General features: G+C 40.8%; 1 protein-coding gene across 1 annotated transcript in view; it reads right to left on the minus strand.

Moving 5' to 3' along the window:
* The window catches only part of NFKBIE (NFKB inhibitor epsilon), a 56,182-nt gene extending 49,345 nt beyond the window's left edge, over positions 1-6,837 (minus strand). The window contains exon 1 of the mRNA XM_070734234.1: positions 6,208-6,837. Coding sequence (XP_070590335.1) covers positions 6,208-6,575 — 368 coding nt within the window. The 5' untranslated portion in view covers positions 6,576-6,837. The remainder of the gene's footprint in view (positions 1-6,207) is intronic.
* Positions 6,838-19,066: the final 12,229 nt, after the last annotated feature.

The raw sequence follows: 19,066 nt of genomic DNA on the forward strand, positions 1-19,066 counted from the left end.
TGCTAGAAGTCCATCCATTTTACCAAAGAATGCCTAGCTAAGAGAGAGTTTGGAGTCAGATAACCTTATGTAGAGTTCCTCAGTAACTTTTCCAGAGTCTTACTATCTCTTAGTAAGTACAGTGTTCCCTCGATTTTCGCGGGGGATGCGTTCCGAGACCGCCCGCGAAAGTTGAATTTCCGCGAAGTAGAGATGCGGAAGTAAATATACTATTTTTGGCTATGAACAGTATCACAAACCTTCCGTTAACACTTTAAACCCCTAAATTGCAATTTCCCATTCCCTTAGCAACCATTTAGATTATTACTCACCGTGTTTATTTATTAAAGTTTATTTAAAAAATATTTATTAAAGGCAGATGAAAGTTTGGCGATGACATATGATGTCATCGGGCGGGAAAAACCATGGTATAGGGGAAAAACCCGCGAAGTATTTTTTAAGTAATATTTTTGAAAAACTGTGGTATTGACTTTTCGCGAAGTTTGAACCCGCGAAAATCGAGGTAACACTGTAGTGTTACTACTACCAGCATATTGTCCTATAGACTGTTGTCTCCACAACAGCTACTTCAAGGCAGGGATGAAATGGCAACAGCATATAAAGAATATATATATATATATATATATAATGTTTTATAGATGGCACATGTCACCAGAAAGGGTAGCTAAAATGTTTAAAGATAAATCCATGAAATGTTAGAAATGTCATCAAATACTAGGTTCTTTTTATCATACATGTGGAGGACATGTGCTAAAGCCAAAGAGCATTGGAGCTTAATTCAAATATGATAGAAAAGATACTGAAACAACATATAGCATTGAAACTGGAGATATTCCTGTTGGATATATTATCGGAGAAATATAATTAAAGAAAACACATATTTAAGTATTCATTTAATTACAGCAGCAAGAATTGCATTTGCACAAAACTGGAAAGCAACAACAACCCCTTCTGCAGGGGAGGTAATTAAGAAAATATTGGATTGTGCAGAGATGAATAGATTGAGAATGACAATTAAAGATAAGGAAGATTCAGAATATTATAATGTTTGGGGGAGATTTTATGGTTGGATAGAAAATGAATATGTATAGAAGATATGCAATACGAACTAAATTGGAGGAAAATGGAAATTAAAGGTGATAGGTGACAAAATTAGGCAGTTAAGGAGGCAGCATTAAGATAGTAAAGAATATATCTAAAAAATATAACACACGTATAAATATGGAGATAGAAAAAATAGACTTTAGGAGAAACCCTCCCATCCTAAAATCTTTCACTCTACTAACTAGACAACACAGTATCAACAGTAGAGACCATCAAAATTTCTAGGTTCTATCATATCTCAAGACCTAAAATGGTCATCTAATTGCAATAACATCATCAAAAAAGCACAACGGAGAATATTCTTTCAGCCCCAACTCAGGAAGCTCAAACTGCCCAAGAAGCTGCTTATACATTTCTACAGAGGAGTCACTGAGTCTGTCATACGCACCTCTATAACTAGTCCTTGGAGAAGGGCGGCATACAAATCTAATAAATGATTATTAATATTTTCTGGCTCGGTTCTGCAACCCAACAAGACCGACACAGACTTCAGAGGATAATCAGAACTGCAAAAAAACCCAACTGCTGCCAACCTGCCCTCCACTGAGGACCTGTATACTGCACAAGTCAAAAAGAGAGCCGTGAAAATATTTACTGACCCCTCACATCCAGGACATAAACTGTTTCAACTCCTACCCTCAAAACGGCGCTACAAAACAACTAGACACAAAAATATTTTTTTCCTTAACGCCATCACTCTGCTAGACAAATAATTCCCTCAACACTACAGTATCAAATTATTTACTAAGTAGTAATTTACTATTACTACTAGTTTTTTCTCATCATTCCATTCACCCGTTTCCTCTCACTTATGACTGTATGACTGTAACTTGTTGCTTGTATCCTTAACATTTTTATTAACATTGATTGTTTCTTCATTGACTATGACTATCATTAGGTGTCATACATCATCATTCTTGACAAATGTATATTTTCTTTTATGTATACTAAGAGCATATGCACCAAAGACAAATTCCTTGTGTGTCCAATCACACTTGACCAATATAGAATTCTACTAAAATACAGGCCTAAGAGTTGCAATATTAATGCAACTGGGGAAATGAGCTACCTGTCTATTAACCACAAGATGAATTATAAATAAACTCGGGGAAGGAATAAGAAGGAGGAAGTATAGAAGTGGAGGGGAGAAGGAAAAGTATAGATAGGAGAAGAGTGGGGGAGGGGTTAGAAGGATGAAAGGGGAAGAAGGCGAGGAGGGAAGTAAGAAAGAAGGAGAGAAGGAGAAAGAAGGCAGAGGGAAGAGAAGGAGATAGAGGGAAAGGAGTGACATGAAATATTATGGGAAAACAGACTGGCAACAAAAATGTAAAAGGTGCAAGCTTAGGATGTTTGTTTCTTGTTTACTGGATAGTAATGTATAACTATGTGGATTTTGTTATGATTTATGGTATACTTGCGGATGTCTATTTGGAGAATGTAAAAAAATAAGAAACTTTTGCAAAAAAAAAAAAAAGGCAAAGGTGAAATGTCACTATTTCCACCCAGTCCTTGTGTACCAGTAGTGGCAGCCACCTACCAGTTCAGAGAATCGGTGGCAGCACGTGGCTCCGCACACCCACCAGAATGTTGCCATTTTCATGTTTCTAACCCTCTGCTTCCGAACGGGGAAGGTAAAATAGATTTCACTGCTGCTTCAAGCTATACAGACAGGTTAGCATCATATAGGCAAACTTTAGGAAATCCAGCCAATGCCAAATCCTTCAAGTTTGCTTAATCGAAGGAAAAAACCTTTTACAAAGCCTCTAAAGCTGTTCCAGTTTACAAAAATGTTTTCTATTTGTCAAGGCATACCTGCAGTCCAGATTCTACACCAGTGGTTCTCAACCTTTCGATTCCTTAATATAGTTCCTCGTGTTATTTTATTATTATTATTTATTAGATCTGTATGCCGCCCCTCTCCGGAGACTCGGAGCGGCTCACAACAACATAATACAGTACAAATCTAATGACTAATAAACAGTTTAAAACCCATTAATATAAAAAACAGTGATAAACCCCAAACAAACCATACACAAAAAGGAACGGCCCAGGGGAATCAATTTCCCCATGCCTGATGGTAGAGGTGGGTTTTAAGGAGTTTGCGAAAGGCGAGGAGGGTGGGGGCAGTCCTGATCTCCGGGGGGAGTTGATTCCAGAGGGTCGGGGCCGCCACAGAGAAGGCTCTCCCCCTGGGGCCCGCCAGACGACATTGTTTCGTCGATGGGACCCAGAGAAGGCCAACTCTGTGGGACCTAATCGGTCGCTGGGATTCGTGTTGTGGTGACCCCAACCATAGGTCTAGCCCCAATTCTCCCAACAGAGCTTTAAACGGATTGGGAGGAAGATCAGAGGAATACCTCCATTGCAAACGCCTGATTGGTCGGGCGTTCCAAGGTGTTCTAAATATGTTCCAAGGCGCCAGAATCGAAGCTTTAGTTACTAACACCATGGGAAATTTGTCTTTTCCCATGGTCTTAGGGTACCCCTGTGAAATGGTCGTTCGACCCCCAATGGGGTCGTGACCCCCAGGTTGAGAACCACTGTCCTATCAGAAGCACAAGCCAGCAGGTTGTAAAGGAGGAGCAGGGGTTTGTCATTTTTTCTCTTCCTATCCTCTGTTCCAATCCTCAGCTTCATCGTGGGGGAACACGTGGTTTCAATCCAGTTATGCACCTATTGACCAGGCTTCTTATTGCATGACAAAATACATATTTTGATATGCCAGGTGAAAAACCTTAACTTATTCTCCGCCCCCCCCCCCCCCGCCCCAGGTAGACATAATAGTTCAGTGGTTCACAACCTGGGGATCGGGACCCCTTTGAGGGTCGAACGACTGTTTCACAGGGGTTGCCTAAGACCATGGGAAAGGACAAATTTCCCATGGTTTTAGGAACTAAAGCTTCTATTCTGGCACCTTGGAACATATTTTTACAATCCGACTATTCAGGCGTTTATAGTGGGGGTGTCCCTCTGATTTTCCTGCCAATCAGCTTAAAACTCTGTTGGGAGAATTGGTGCTAGACTTATGGTTGGGGGTCACCACAAAATGAGGAACTGTATTAAGGAGTCGCGGCATTAGAAAGTTTGAGAATATTCTGGAGGACAGAAGGGAAAGGGGGGGACATGATGGAAACATTTAAATATGTTAAAGGGTTAAAGAAGGTTCAGGGGGGAAGTGTTTTTAATAGGAAAGCGAACACAAGAACAGGGTGGCACAATCTGAGGTTAGTTGGGGGAAAGATCAAAAGCAACGTGAGAAAATATTATTTTACCAAAAGAGTAGTAGAAGCTTGGAACAAACTTCCAGCAGACGTGGTTGGTAAATCCTCAGTAACTGAATTTAAACATGCCTGAGATAAACATATATCCATACTAAGATAAAATACAGGAAACAGTATACTAGCACAGTGTTTCCCAACCTTGGCAACTTGAAGATATCTGGACTTCAACTCCCAGCATTCGCTGGCTGGGGAATTCTGGGAGTTGAAGTCCAAATATCTTCAAGTTGCCAAGGTTGGGAAACACTGTACTAGCAGACTAGATGGACCATGAGGCCTTTTTCTGCCGTCAATCTTCTATGTTTCTAACCACTGCAATAGTTCTTAATCAGAGGTCTTCAAACTTGGCAACTTTAAAGACTTGTGGACTTCAACTCCCAGAATTCTGGGAATTGAAGTCCACAAGTCTTAAAGTGGCCAAGTTTGGAGACTTTTGTTCTTAATAAATAGTTCTATCTAACCATTGGGTCACCTTTAAAAATAACAACAACTAGGTGAGTTCATCCAACTCCTAATGTATTGTATAACCCTGCCTCTCGTCTCTCCCCTATTTGCCATCTTGCACAGACGTGGGCAAGGGGCGGCCCACACGCTGTGAGCAGCCTGCCCGCTATCTGTGACCGGTCTGCAGAGGTCGGGGTCCGCTCCAGTGCAAGGATGAAAGAGCTCACCACGTCTGCCGGGACTCCTCCAGTTCCTGCTTTCCTGATGAATCATGAAGAAAGCAGGAACTGGTGGAGTCCCAGCAGACGTGGTGAGCTCTTTCATCCTCACACTGGAGCGGACCCTGACCTTCTACTGAGAGTGGCCGAGCACAAAAACCATGCAAACACTCCAGCGCAGTGACTGTGGTGCTCTGTGTTGCCATAAAGCAAACAATTAGGGGCCTGTAGAGTGGGTCTGGGTGTTTAAGTCAGGCCAGGGTCTGGGTCTTTACAGTATTGGGTAGGTAGGTAGTTAATTATACTGTATTAGTCCGGCCCTCTAAAACCATTCCAATTTCTCATGCAGCCCCCATGGCAAAATTAATTGCCCACCCCTGATCTTGCAGATAATACAGTACTGCAGGGCTCCCTGCAAGAGGGGTCCCCGTTTGTATGGCCAACCTCACAAAAGTGGTGCAGGAAGCAACTCTTTCCCCCTGCTCCTTTTCCTATTAAACCGCAAACGGTTTTCTCTCCCTTAAACTTGCAGGTTCCAGGAATAAGGTTATTTGTTTGTTTGTTTGTTTTGTCAAGTAGATATTGGTGGTATGCAAAGATATAATAATATTCATATGCATGATACTAGTAAAAAAGAAACATTAGGACAGGGGACGGAAGGCAGGCTGGTGCACTTATGCATGCCCCTTTTATTTTATTTCATTTGTGAGTAAAGCGTCTGCTTTATTTGTCGCACTGACTATTGCTCTCCTATACCATCCTTCTTTTCCTATATTTCTTCTATTCTTTCATTGATATATTTTATTCCTATTTCTTCTCTTCTCTTCTTTCTTATATATATTTTTCTATGAGTATATCTTCTATAACAGTGTTTCCCAACCGTGGCAACTTGAAGATATTTGGACTTCAATTCCCAGAATTCCCCAGTCAGCGAATGCTAGGTGGGGAATTCTGGGAGTTGAAGTCCAAATATCTTCAAGTTGCCAAGGTTGGGAAACACTGCTCTATAACCTTCATTATGTATGTACTATATGTATACCTAATATAACCCTCATTGTGTAATGGACAAAATCAATCAATAAAATAAATAAAATAAAATAAAGCAGACGCGGGTGCAAAGAACCGCGCAGCCACGGCGTTCACACGCCTCGGGGGTCACTCACGTGTCTCCGTCCTCGGAAAGGAAAGCGAGGGTCTCCAGCAGCCTGAGCCTCTCTTCCTCCTCCTCCTCCGCGTTAGGCTCCCCTTGCAGCTCGGTTAAGGACTCCACAAGAGAGGAAGAGCCGTAACTCGAATCCAGCCTGTCGTATGCCGGGTCCTCTTCTTTGCCTCGGCCGGGAGATCCAGGGATTCGGTCCGTCGGGATCCTCCCGGCAACAGGAGATCGAGGCTCTGCGGTTTCCCCGGGCTGGCTGTGCAGGGAGCGGATAACGTCGATGCCCGAGTCGCACTGTCCGTCTTCCAGGTAGGCGCTGCCGCCGCCTTCCAGCAGCATCTCTTTCTTCTCCTCGTAGCTCCGGATCTCCGACATGGTCCCCACGCAGCGCAGGACCGCCGGCGAGGCTCCCCCAAAGAAAAGCCACTGGGGCCGTTCAGAAAACCGGCGCACGCGAAGTCCGAAAGCGAGGAGAAAGCCAAAAGCCCGGCAAGCTCATGCCGAGAACATAGCTAACCCGAAAAAAAGCCCGTGTGGAAAAGAAACCAGCGAGTACAACTGCCCGCTCCGCCCAGGGTTCCTCCCAGTTCCTCCCGCAATGAAACCCGCCTCTTATCCCTTCAAACCGCTCCCGCCCCTCACCGTGAGAGGACGCCACCTGGCGGCGCGTATGAAAACGACTTCCTCCTCCGCTGGCCTTGAGACCACCGAGTCTTTTGCTCTATGTAACAGAGGTCTTTGCAATCTTGGCACGTTTTAAAAGACTTGTGGACTTCAATTCCCAGAATTCCCAGGTTCTGGAAATTTAGTTACTTAGTTACTTACCTCAGTTTGTTAATTATCACCCTAGCAGATTGAAGCGTGTATATATTCCAGAAGGATTTATGTTCCCTGCAGACAGCTGGGAATCCTGTCAGACCTGCCCCCTGAAAAATCACCTTTGGGAGAGAATTGGGTATGCAACAAAATTTCATTTTAATGCATGCCGATTAATGTACATTCAAAGTGAAAATAAAGTTACTCTAAGTCTGTAATTCGGTCAAGGTTTCGGGCTGTTCCCACAACATTAAGACATCCATGATAAACAAAAAGGATAAAACGCCCATTGTGCCTTATTAAATCTGGGAAGGGGCGGGGGAATGAGATAAATTCACACCCGACCTCAAAATCAATACATTCGACTTCAATAACATCATCTCAATGCACAAATGCTATTTGGAAGAAATTCTGTGTTTGGAAGAGTTCCGAAAGAGTGAGACGTGGGCAAGTGTGACCTCAGGGCGGACAACTACTTTAGAGAGCAGGGATCTGCAATCTTAGCAACTTTTAAGACTTGTGGACTTCAACAGTGTTGGTAGTGCTTGGGAGGGCCTTCTCTGTGGTGGCTCCCACTCTCTGTACCCAGCTACCTCTTGGGATTACCAGCTGCCTGCAAGGAACATAAATCCTTCCGGAATATATACACACTCCAATCTGCTAGAGTGATAATTAACAACGATATGACCAAATTATTTTCAATAGGATAAGGAGTTTGCCAGGGCTGTCCGATGTCTCCCCTCTTATTTATTCTCACTCAAGAAATTCTACTTAACAAAATTCGGAATAACAAAGAAATAAAGGGAATTAAAGTAAAACAGGAGGAATACAAACTTTAGGCCTACGTCCACGATATGGTACTTTTTTAGAGGACCCAATAACCTCAGTTTGTGAATTAATCAAAGAATTAGAGATATTCAGTGAGTTCTCAGGACTCAAAATAAGTAAACTAAAAACTAAGCTCATGACAAAAAACAAGACCTCAAAACAGATTAACGAACTGGAAAAATCTATGAACTTTCAAACCACTAAAAAGACTAAATATTTAGGAATAAATATAACCAACAAGATTTCATCTATTAAGGAAGATAATTATGATAAGATTGTACAGGAAACCAAAACAAATTTGGAAAAATGGGGAAACTTACAACTACCACATTTAGGTCCGGGTGGCGGTAATTAAAATGAACATTCTTCCGAAATTTTTATATCTTTTTCAAACCGTCCCCATCAGTATAGATCAAAAATTCTTCAGGGAGATCAATAAAATTATTTCAAAGTTTATATGGCATAATAAGAAACCCAGAATCAAATATTCATACCTTCAAGATGGTAAAAATAGAGGAGGCCTTGGACTTCCAGACCTAAAATTATATTACAACGCTGCCAGTCTAACCTGGATTAAAGAATGGATCAATCTTACTAGCAAAAGGAATTTGACATTAGAGAGACATGACTTGCAACAAGGCTGGCATGCATACCTTTGGAAAGATGCAACTAAAACACAAACTTCTTTTAACAAACACCTGATCAGGAAATCTTTACTAAAAACCTGGTTTGAAATTAAAATAAAATATTATATACAAATTCCCAGATGGTTATCCACAATGGAAGCAATAGTTTATCCAAACTAATTGATCCCTCTAAAACATTAAAATACAAAGATATTCTACATCCAAAGGGAGATTTAAAAACAAGACAAGAACTCAAAGCACAAAATTACAAATTAGACTGGTGGATATACTGTACCTACAAATTAAATCCAGGTACAATAAAGATTGTGAAGCCCCAGGTATTGATACCTCGACTCATACCTTAGAGGCTTAGACAAAATATTTAACAGGACAAGATGACAAATTAATTACTAAAATTTATCAATATATGTTAGAAACTGACAGGTTAGAAGACATTGTCAAAGATCCTATGATTGCATGGGCCAAAAATGTCCAACAAAAAATACAGCTAGCAGAGTGGGAGAAATCCTGGAATCTTATTTGTAAAATCACATTGTCAGCTGCTTGTAAAGAAATTATTTACAAACTTTTTTATAGGTGGGAATGTAAGAAACAATCAGGCACCTTTTTTCCATATGTGGTGGTCCTGCCCCAAAATTCAAAACATTTGGAAAACAATTCACAAATGGCTTACAGAAATCACGGAGGAAAAAATAGAATATACCCCAGAAAGTATGATTTTGGGAATCTGGAAATAGCACTATTCCAGACAAAAGCTTTATCTTATGAGGCATATAATTACAGCAGTCAGAATTTCAATAGCACAAATGTGGAAAAAAGAACAAACCCCATCTGAAAACATAATTATTGAAAGTTGCGCAGTTGCACAGTTGCGCAGAGATGGACGAAATGACGAATGCAATTAAAGGAACAAGAATTAAAGAAACTAAAGAGATATGGCAAAAAATGGCATGAATGGATCCACAATAGAAATAAAAATTAGTCATACAGGGCTTCAGTGTATACATAAAAGATTTAAGATTGAAAATTATTACATTATGCTTTAGTAATCTATTGAAATGTACATGATTTATGCTATACATAGAGTTATGATATCCAACTTTAATGTGTAAAAGCTACGGAAATTGATATGTAAAATTTGTATGTGAATAACGTTTTTTTTAACCAATAAAAGTTTTTTTAAATTTTTTTAAAAAGAAGAATTTTTGCAGTGCACTATTGCTCCAGGACTTATCCACAGGCAAAGTAAATTAAATTAAACAACTATATTTTAACTTCATGAGGGTAGAATGAATTTGGTCCTCATACTATTTTCACTGTTACATAACTCCAGGAAATTGGGTGAATTGAGTAAGCATGATTCAGTGAACCATGAGGAAGGGTGACATCAGTGTCTGATCAAAGTCATCACAATTTTGTCAATTAGAGCAAGAAAAATTACATACCACCAAAGCAATAATGTAAATTATAAAGTTAGTACAAGCAAATTGCTTGAACCTGTTTAACACATTGGCATCTTAAAATCTGGTTTTAAAGTATACTGGCTTCACTTTTTATCCTCTGACTTGTACAGTAGTGCTGAACTTCAAAACAACCAAAACATAATAAACTTTTTTCTTGGAATCCACACTGTGTTAAAATTAAAGTTATAAAATCTATCTGCAGGAAGAAGACTGAACCTGAGTAGTAGAGAGGTCAGAAGTTCTTGGATTTAATTCCTCATATCTTGAAAGTAGACACAGACTTGAATACTTAAAACTATTTCTTTCAATCAAGCATTGCCAATAGAATCTAGGGTTTTGGCTTCTTTAACTACAAGACATTCCTGATCTCATGAACTCTGTGGGGAACTTTGATACAATTTGATATCCATGCCAAGACTCAGAGTCCCTCTGAGAGTGAGATGAGTTGTATTTAACTATGATAAATTGTTAATCATTTGGCTACCTACAGCAGTTGGATAACTCCACTCATTGTCTTAGACTCCCCGTTCACGCCACTGAGTAAAATGGCTCTTGGTTGGAGTCAACTCCAGAGGGGGGCTCTCATATGTATATAGAGCTCCATCTGGGCCAGCCACCAGCCACTAACTACCCCCCCCCCATTTCTACTCTGTGCAGGCTCTATGCTTGATTTGTCACTCAAACCCTAAACTACCGGCTCATTCAAGATAGCCCATTCCTTAGGCCTGACATCTGGTCCAGTAGCCACACTTGGCCTAGGACAGGAGTAGGCAAAGTTGGCTCTTCTATGATTTGTGGACTTCAACTCCCAGAATTCCTGAGCCAATCATGCTAGCTCAGGAATTCTGGGAGTTGAAGTCCACATGTCATAAGAGAGCCAACTTTGCCTACCCCTTGCCTAGGAGATAACTGTGGTAAAACCTCTGGAGTGAGCTCTGACAAAGCCACAGAGTCCTCAGCCAACATTCCACCTTCCTTTCCCTCCACTTTCCCGTTAACAAGCAAGACACAATAAAGAAAAGGGCTGCAGACAACCTGTCAGATTCCAGGGACGCATTGGAAAGAACAGCTCGAACGCAGCAGTTGTGGTGAATGAAGCTTTTAAAAGCCCCCATCCTACTTGATCAATATGGCTCTAGTTTACAGAATGTCTCCTTGTAAAACTTTATGCCGTTAGACCCAGCATTGCTTCTCCTTCCACCTCAGCTAAACCAACTGAAATCAGACACACACTGAACCAGGGTTTGGCTGAGTAATTAATGGACTTGATGAAAGCCAGTGTAGTGAAACTGGTTCTTGAGAAAACAGACTGTAGGTCAGGGATGGTGAACCTAGGGCACGGGTGCCAAAGCTGGCATGCGGAGCGATATCTCCTGGCTCCAATGTGCATGTGTGTGCTAGCCAGCTGATTTTTGGCTAACACAGAAGTTCTGGGAGAGCGTTTGTTGCTTCCAGAAAGCCTCCAAGGGGATGGGGGAGGGCGTTTTTACCCTCCCCTTGATCCAGGGAAGCCTTTGGAGCCTGGGGAAGGTGAAACACGGGTCTATTGGGCCCACCAGAAGTTGGGAAACAGGCGGTTTCCAGAGGGCCTCTGGGGGGCAGGAGAAGCTGTTTTTGCCCTCCCCAGGCATTGAATTATGGGTGTGGGCACTTGCGCAAGCACAATAGTGTGTGCGCATGCTCTTTCGGCACCTAAGGAAAAAAAGGTTCGCCATCACTGCTGTAGGTAGTTTCTGTATCCAGAAAGTCAGAAGACAGTTTGTTTGGGATAGGGTTCAGAGGTGGCATTCAGCCAGTTCGGACCGGTTCAGGTGAATTGGTAGCGGCCACCTGTGTGGCCACTGCCCCCCAGTCCTGATGCTATGTCATTCACATTTATGTAGGCACATTTTGAAGCCACACGCATGCACACAAGCCAGGCGTATGAGCAAAGTGCATGTGTGAAAAGGCATGTACCAGGCAAGGGGTCCTACTTACTGCCACTACTGGTGCACTCTGCATGCAGTTCCATGTGACTGGTAGGCGCACAGAAGCAAAAACTCACCCAGACGCACCCCTGCCGATCACACTAAGCTGCAGGCGTAGCTCCATTTTCGCTACCGGAGCTATGGTGTGTCCCATATCGGTAGCAACCCGCTACTGGTGTGCACATGCTCTGACGGAGTGCATACGAGCAAAGCGATTGCGCACAGACGCTTACATTTGCGAACCGGGGGGAAAAGTAAGTGAGTACCACCTCTTGTAGGGTTCCATTGTCAGGAAGAAGCAATCATCAGCAGTCCTTGCAGAGTGGTGACTCATATAATTATCTTTTTTTCACAGGAGACACAAATAGAGAGTAGCGGATAGTGACTACTTGTAACTCCAGTTGATTCTTCTGTTATATTTTCCTTTGGCTAATTTACCTTAGTGGTTTCCTATTTGAATTGTCATAATGTTCTCTAAGCTTTGTTTACAAGTTTCCCTTCCTGCAGAGTGCAGTTTCTCAATTGCTGAATGACAAACAGAGTCAGAGCCATATTTAGGTTCACATATTGCCATATATTATTATGTACTTTTAAAGATGGCTTTGGAATGTTTTGGAATCACAATTTGTTAAGCCATAGATCATTGTTTTAAACTGCACCAGTTTTTGTTCATATAACACGCAAAAGTGGAAGTCAAGCAGACTACAATAGATTAGCTATCATAAAATGCATAGGTCATTGGCTCTTTCTTGATCCTTCTCAGGGCTGTTAGTAACCATTAAAGTATACTGTAGAAATTTCCTAAATAAGAAATATGGCTTCAAATAACTTGTTCATTCAACTTGTTTATTTAATTAGCAGATAAATCGGAAGGAATTCCGAACTAGAATTATTCTCACAGGTTCATTAGTCATTTAGCCAATTAAAATGAATACTTCAAGAGGATGATGAAATTTGTTAAGCCTGAACTGCTTTAATTTTTTTTAATTTATCTGTCCTTATATGATAAGCATAGAATGATTAATTTCTGAGCTAGCAATTATTCAATAGAACAAGAATAATAGAATCACAAGGTTGGAAGAGACTTTAGAAGTCATTTATTCTTACCCCTATTTTTTTATGGTGGAAAGAAGCAAAATACAAAAATTGATCTCTATTGATCTCTCTACAAATATGTCTTGATCTTCCAGAGAAAAGAAGCTGTTAAATATAATATATTTGTTTTTGTCTGTCTGTCTGTTTGTTTGTTTGATTGATTGATTGATTTCTGTGCTGCCCTTCTCCTGAGACTCAGGGCGGCTTACAACATATTAGAAATCTAATAAAATTACATTCTAAAGACACCACAGTTATAAATTAAACAACCAGATTTATACATCCTACAGTCAATCTAAATCAGTGGTTTCCAACATGGGGCCCATGCCCCATAAGGGGGCAATTTGATTTTCAATGGGGGCAATTAAAACCTTATTTAAACTAAGTTAATGGCCTTTTAGGCTTCTTCCATGTGAGTAGGAGTTCACTTTTTCAATAGCAAGAATTACATGTCACAGGGTGGTGGTATTATATTTCAGGATTTTAGAGAGGTGAGGCATGGCCAAAAAAAAGGGTTGGGAACCACAGATCTAAATACAGTATACCATTTAGATATATCAAATACAAATGACATGCCAGAAGCAGGAAATGCGAAACTACTCCAAAGAGAGGATGAATTCTTTCCAGTTCAGCTCCTGGAGGATACTCTCAGTTTTTTGCAGTGAACATGGCATGGGGGGAGTGTAGCTGGCTGACATTGTCACCATTTTAGGCATGAGCGCGACTGGGCAGCTAGAGAATTATATACTAAAAACAGGCCAAAATCAGAGTAAGACAGATATTTGCCAACATATTTTCAAGTCTCACCTCATGTGTTAAATCTGTAGTAACTCACACCAAACTGGGGGGGGGGGGGGGGGGAGCAGAGAAAGTGAAGGGGGGAGAGAGAGGTGCTGATTGACACAAAGAACACAATTCTGGTGGTTCTGAGTCATAGATTTTCCTTTTGGTGACTTAAGGTGTTTTATTTTCCTATTGCCTCTCTTTAGGGCAGTATTTTCTACGTGGGGTTACATACCTAATGACCGGGGGCCCCAACTCTACTTTCTTTCTGCTATCATTTTTTTTCTTTCCCTCTGCCTCTACCCCTTCCCCAAACCCTCACTCAGCAAGTTGCTAGAGAAAGAATGTATTTCTCTTTCCACATACTGTAACTTGTAGAGCAGGGGTCCCCAAACTTGACAAACTTTAAGGCTTGCGGACTTCAAGAATTCAAATTCTCAGATTTGAAGTCCACAAGTCTTAAAGTTGCCAGGTTTGAAGACCTTTAGTGTAGAGCCACTCCTCAATTTGACAACTGCTTATTTTGAGTTGCTACACCCATTATAGATACTTTCAATTTTTCCAACCACTGTTCCTGTGAATTGTCTCTTGGATGTGCAAAAAAATATCTAGCAGCACCTTGGATGTTAATAAACAAACAAGCAAATGAACAACCTAGCTAGCTAGCCATCACTCAGCCTCCAGCCTTCCTTTTGTGAATAATTTTGTGGCTATTAAAAAATACCTCCTCCACAAGACACTACAATAGGGTATAATTACTAACGAACACTATACATGAAGTAATGGTATGAGACAGTTGTTAGAAGAGCGAATGCAGTTGTTCCAAAGGTGCTTTTTCAGGACTTTCTTTCTTTGAAGACATTTCGCTTCTCACCCAAGAAGCTCCTTTTTTTCTTTAACCATGATCTGGATGACTGAGAGTCAACCTATTCTCCAAAGCATCTAAGGATAGAAAAAAGAAGCAATGGATGGAAACTAAACAAAGAGAGAAGCAACTTAGAACTAAAGAGAAATTTCCTGAAAGTTAGAACAATCAGTGGAATAGCTTGCCTCCAGAAGCTGTGAATGCTCCAACACTGGAGGTATTTAAGGAGATGTTGGATAACCATCTGTCTGAAATAGTGTAGGGCTTCCTGCCTAAGCAGAGGGTTGGACTAGAGGACCTCCAAAGTCCCTTCCAGCTCTGTTGTTGTTGTTGTTGTTGTTGTTGTTATTATTATTATTATTATTATTATTATTATTATTACAATGGGACAATCCAAATACAGAGGTGGTGACATCACCATCATAGAGAGTTTTTCAGAAGAGGCTGGATAAATCGCCTCTCAAAATGATTCAAAATAGCACTTTTCCCCAGAAAGGTGAAGTATACAGTTCTTGGTGTCCTTTCAAATTCCATAATTTTAATTTTAATAATTTTAATTTTAATAATTTTAATAATTTTAATAATAATAATAATAATAATAATAATAATAATAATAAGAAGAAGAAGAAGAAGAAGAAGAAGAAGAAGAAGAAGAATATTTGTATGCCGCCCCTCTCCAGAGACTCGGAGCGGCTATTATTGTTTCTTTGAATAAAACTATATCAGTTTTAGTCAAAGAGCCTACCAGCAGATGGCAATCCACACCAAGACAGGAAAGCAGAAAAAAAATCCTATCAACTTTTACTTGAAGAATATATCTAATTGTGTACAAGAACACATATTGTTTGTGTGTTCATTTCTGTTGCAAGCAGAGTTCTGTTTTTCTATATTAATAGATATAAATGTGGGACCCTATGTGGCAAAGGAGTTATTGAAATGGTTAGAAACATTATATTGCCCATTTTATGCTAGCAAATGGTCAGAGTTGATGTTTCTGAATTTAGCAAACATTCTGATCATTCCAATCAATTTTATTTACATGGGGGTTTTTTGCTCTCAGATATCAATGACTCTGTTAATCAAATGCAGCTAAATTCTGGTATAGCATGTGCCAAATAAGCAGCTGACTGAATTAAGTTGGGAAGTCATAGAAACATAGAAGATTGATGGCAGGAAGACCTCATGGTTCCTCTAGTCTGCCATTATACTATTTCCTGTATTTTATCTTAGAATGGATGTATGTTTATCCCAGGCATGTTTAAATTCAGTTACTGCGGATTTACCAACCACGGCTGCTGGAAGTTGGTTCCAAGCATCAACTACTCTTTCAGTAAAATAATATTTTCTCAAGTCGCTTCTGATCTTTCCCCCAACTAACCTCAGATTGTGCCCATAAATTAAGTGGCTTTTATTTTGTAGCTAGATGACTTAGAAATCTCTCTCTCTCTACACACATGCATGCGGGCTCACCCACTCACATACAAACAAAGTCTACTATTTGTCTATCACTATGCTTCTGGGGAGCAATTGTAGCATATTTTAATAGTGCTCATTCTTCTTGGTGAAAATGAATGAGATAATCAAGCTATTTCCAACTGATAATGCCTTTCCTAAGATAACTTCAGTTTTCATACTTCATCACTCTTGTTTTATTCAATAACCGAGAACCTCCAGATACTGTCCTTGTTGTTATTGTTCGTGGGAGGAAGGGATGAGATATGTCGGTGTCTTTGGTGCCAAAATGGAGTGGGTGCCATAATGTTTTTACCCTTCCTGTTGTTAAGTATTGGATGACTTATGAAGAATTTGATTCCACCAATCAGACATGTTCCTTCTGCATTCCTAATCTCATACAGAATTGGGCCAGGATGTTCCATTTAGTCCACAGCTGTCTCAGTATATATCCATACAGCTACAGTAACAGGAACTGGCATCATAGCCCTACAGCTTCGTGCAGTTCATTAACTTCAACTGACTTGGGATCTCATTGTGTGAATAAGGTTAGCAGCGAGATATGCCTTAAGCATAATGGGACTGTCAGTATTTTACTTTTAGCCTAGACTGATAGTTTTGAATCACTTCACATTACACTGCCAGGATGATAATTCTGTAAAAGTATTACTGGTACTGAGGTGGCTGTGGATTTTGAATTTCCTTTATGAGTTGAAGGAAGTAGATGACATATGTCAACCAAAAGAGGTAGTCCTCATTTCTTGGTGATGTTACAGAATCTACCGAAGTACCTTACATCATTCAGCATGCACGGAAAGGCTGTCAATAAAGCAGTGCATCATCTGAAAAACATGTTTTTTATGCATTAGTTAAAAAGCTATTCTGGATGTGTGAAGCTGAAGAGGAGTTATTTCATTATTATTTCAATGTACAATGGTACCTCATGATACGAACCCCTCGTCATACGAACAACCCGAGATACGAACCCGGGGTTCGGAAATTTTTTGCCTCTTCTTACAAACTTTTTCCGTCTTACGAACCAGCTGCCGCCGCCGAGAAACCCCACCACCCGGCTGTCGCTTTTTGAAACAGCCGGGGAGCTTCTCGGCGTCCTCCTGAACCCGAACGCCAAACCCGAACTTCCAGGTTCGGCGTTCGGGAGGCCGCCGAGAAGCCCCCCGTCTGTTTCAAAAGGTGACAGCTGGGCGGCGGGACTTCTCGGCGGTCACCCGAACCCGAACATTTGCCGAATTTCTGGGTTCAGCATTGGGAGAACGCTGAGAAGTGCCTGGCTGTTTCAAAAGGTGACAGACGGGCGTCGTCGGTTTTTGCGGGGGGGGGGGGGTTCGTTGCACGCATTAATTCACTTTACATTGTTTCCTATGGGAAACAATGTTTCATCTTACGAACTTTTCGCCTAACGAACCTCCCCCGGGAACCAATTAGGCTTGTAAGATAAGGTATTACTGTATATGGACACCCATCTCAAAATCTGGACACTGGGCATCTAATAATAATTAATTAAAGTAGCATAAAAAATACAAAACAAAAAAAATGTAATTCACAGTTGAGGTAGAAAATCACCAACTCATATCAGCACAATTGTGGCACAGGGTCAAGTTCATATCTGGATCCCCAGGCCAGCAATATTTTGGGTTGACACCTGCAGTGTGGTGAGTTCCTATTACTTGCCACGGCTCCTGCTAACCTAACAGTTCAAAAGCATGTAAATGCAAGTAGATAAATAGGTACCACTTGGGTGGGAAAATAACAGTATTCCATGCACCTTGGTGTAAAGACATCTTGGCCACATGCCCACGGAAGTGTCTTTAGACAATATTGGCTCCCTCAGCTAAGAAACAGAAGTGAATACTGCTCCCTAGAGTTGGATATGACTGGACGGGTGAGGGGGGTGATATTTACTTTTACTTAGGGCTTTAAAGAGGACTAATAGGATTAGGGCCAACTTAATCCTTGAGAGAACTATCATGTGTCATGGGAGAAAGGCTCTTTTTGGGCACCACCAGATGGCACTCTGTAATAGTTGAGTCTTGAAGCAGACTCTTCTGGCTGAACCTGAACCTAGTTGGTAAAGTAATATGTAAGAGAAACAATAGTTCCTGAATTGCACCCAAAAGCACAGTGGCAACCAATGCAGCTAACAAAACAGGGAATCCTGAACTCTACCTTATTTTTTTGTGCACTATACTTACCGTTCTCTCAGAGCAAAGGCATCATTATGACACAGCTGTGGATCTATCACTTGAAATGTTCATCTTTTAGAAGTTATGTACTTAATTTCAGTAAAGGTTTGGGAAGTATGAAACATTCATAAATGGAGCAAGAAACAGTTTCAGAGGGGGGTGGGGAATGGAGAAGCACATCTGCTTCTTGTAATATTAGTTGACATAGAATTAAAAGCTGTGAAGATGACAAGCTGCTAACTCTAGAAGAGATTGGGTTGGACAGAAGCTCCACACCTGAACCTCACATCAAGCTCCATGAATATGTAATGAGTTGGATTATGTTACCCAGGTAACCAGTTGTTCCTGGAGCTGATGCCATTTAAACCATCACTTTGTATTCTCCAAATTGTATCTTCTTTGCTGACCACAATATCATGGAATATTTATGAATTTACCCCATTGGGAAGTGGAAGGAGGCCTCATACTTCAATGGATACTATCCACTATCTCCTTCCTTCCTTCCTTCCTTCCTTCCTTCCTTTCCTTCCTTCCACCCATCCCCCCTCCCTCCCTTCTTTATACTGTTCTCGGAAATACATCTTATAGGACTTTTACTTGATTTTATTTGATTGCAAGTAGACTATGGTAAATAAATATTATTCTAGCTGGCTTAGTCCACAGGAAAGCAATGGGGCTGATGACATATTTTGATTTTGAAGCATATAGTAAACGCACCCACAAAATGGCTGGTGTGGGAAATGTGC

The sequence above is a fragment of the Erythrolamprus reginae genome, chromosome 1, assembly GCF_031021105.1.
Source record: "Erythrolamprus reginae isolate rEryReg1 chromosome 1, rEryReg1.hap1, whole genome shotgun sequence".
NCBI lineage: Eukaryota > Metazoa > Chordata > Lepidosauria > Squamata > Dipsadidae > Erythrolamprus > Erythrolamprus reginae.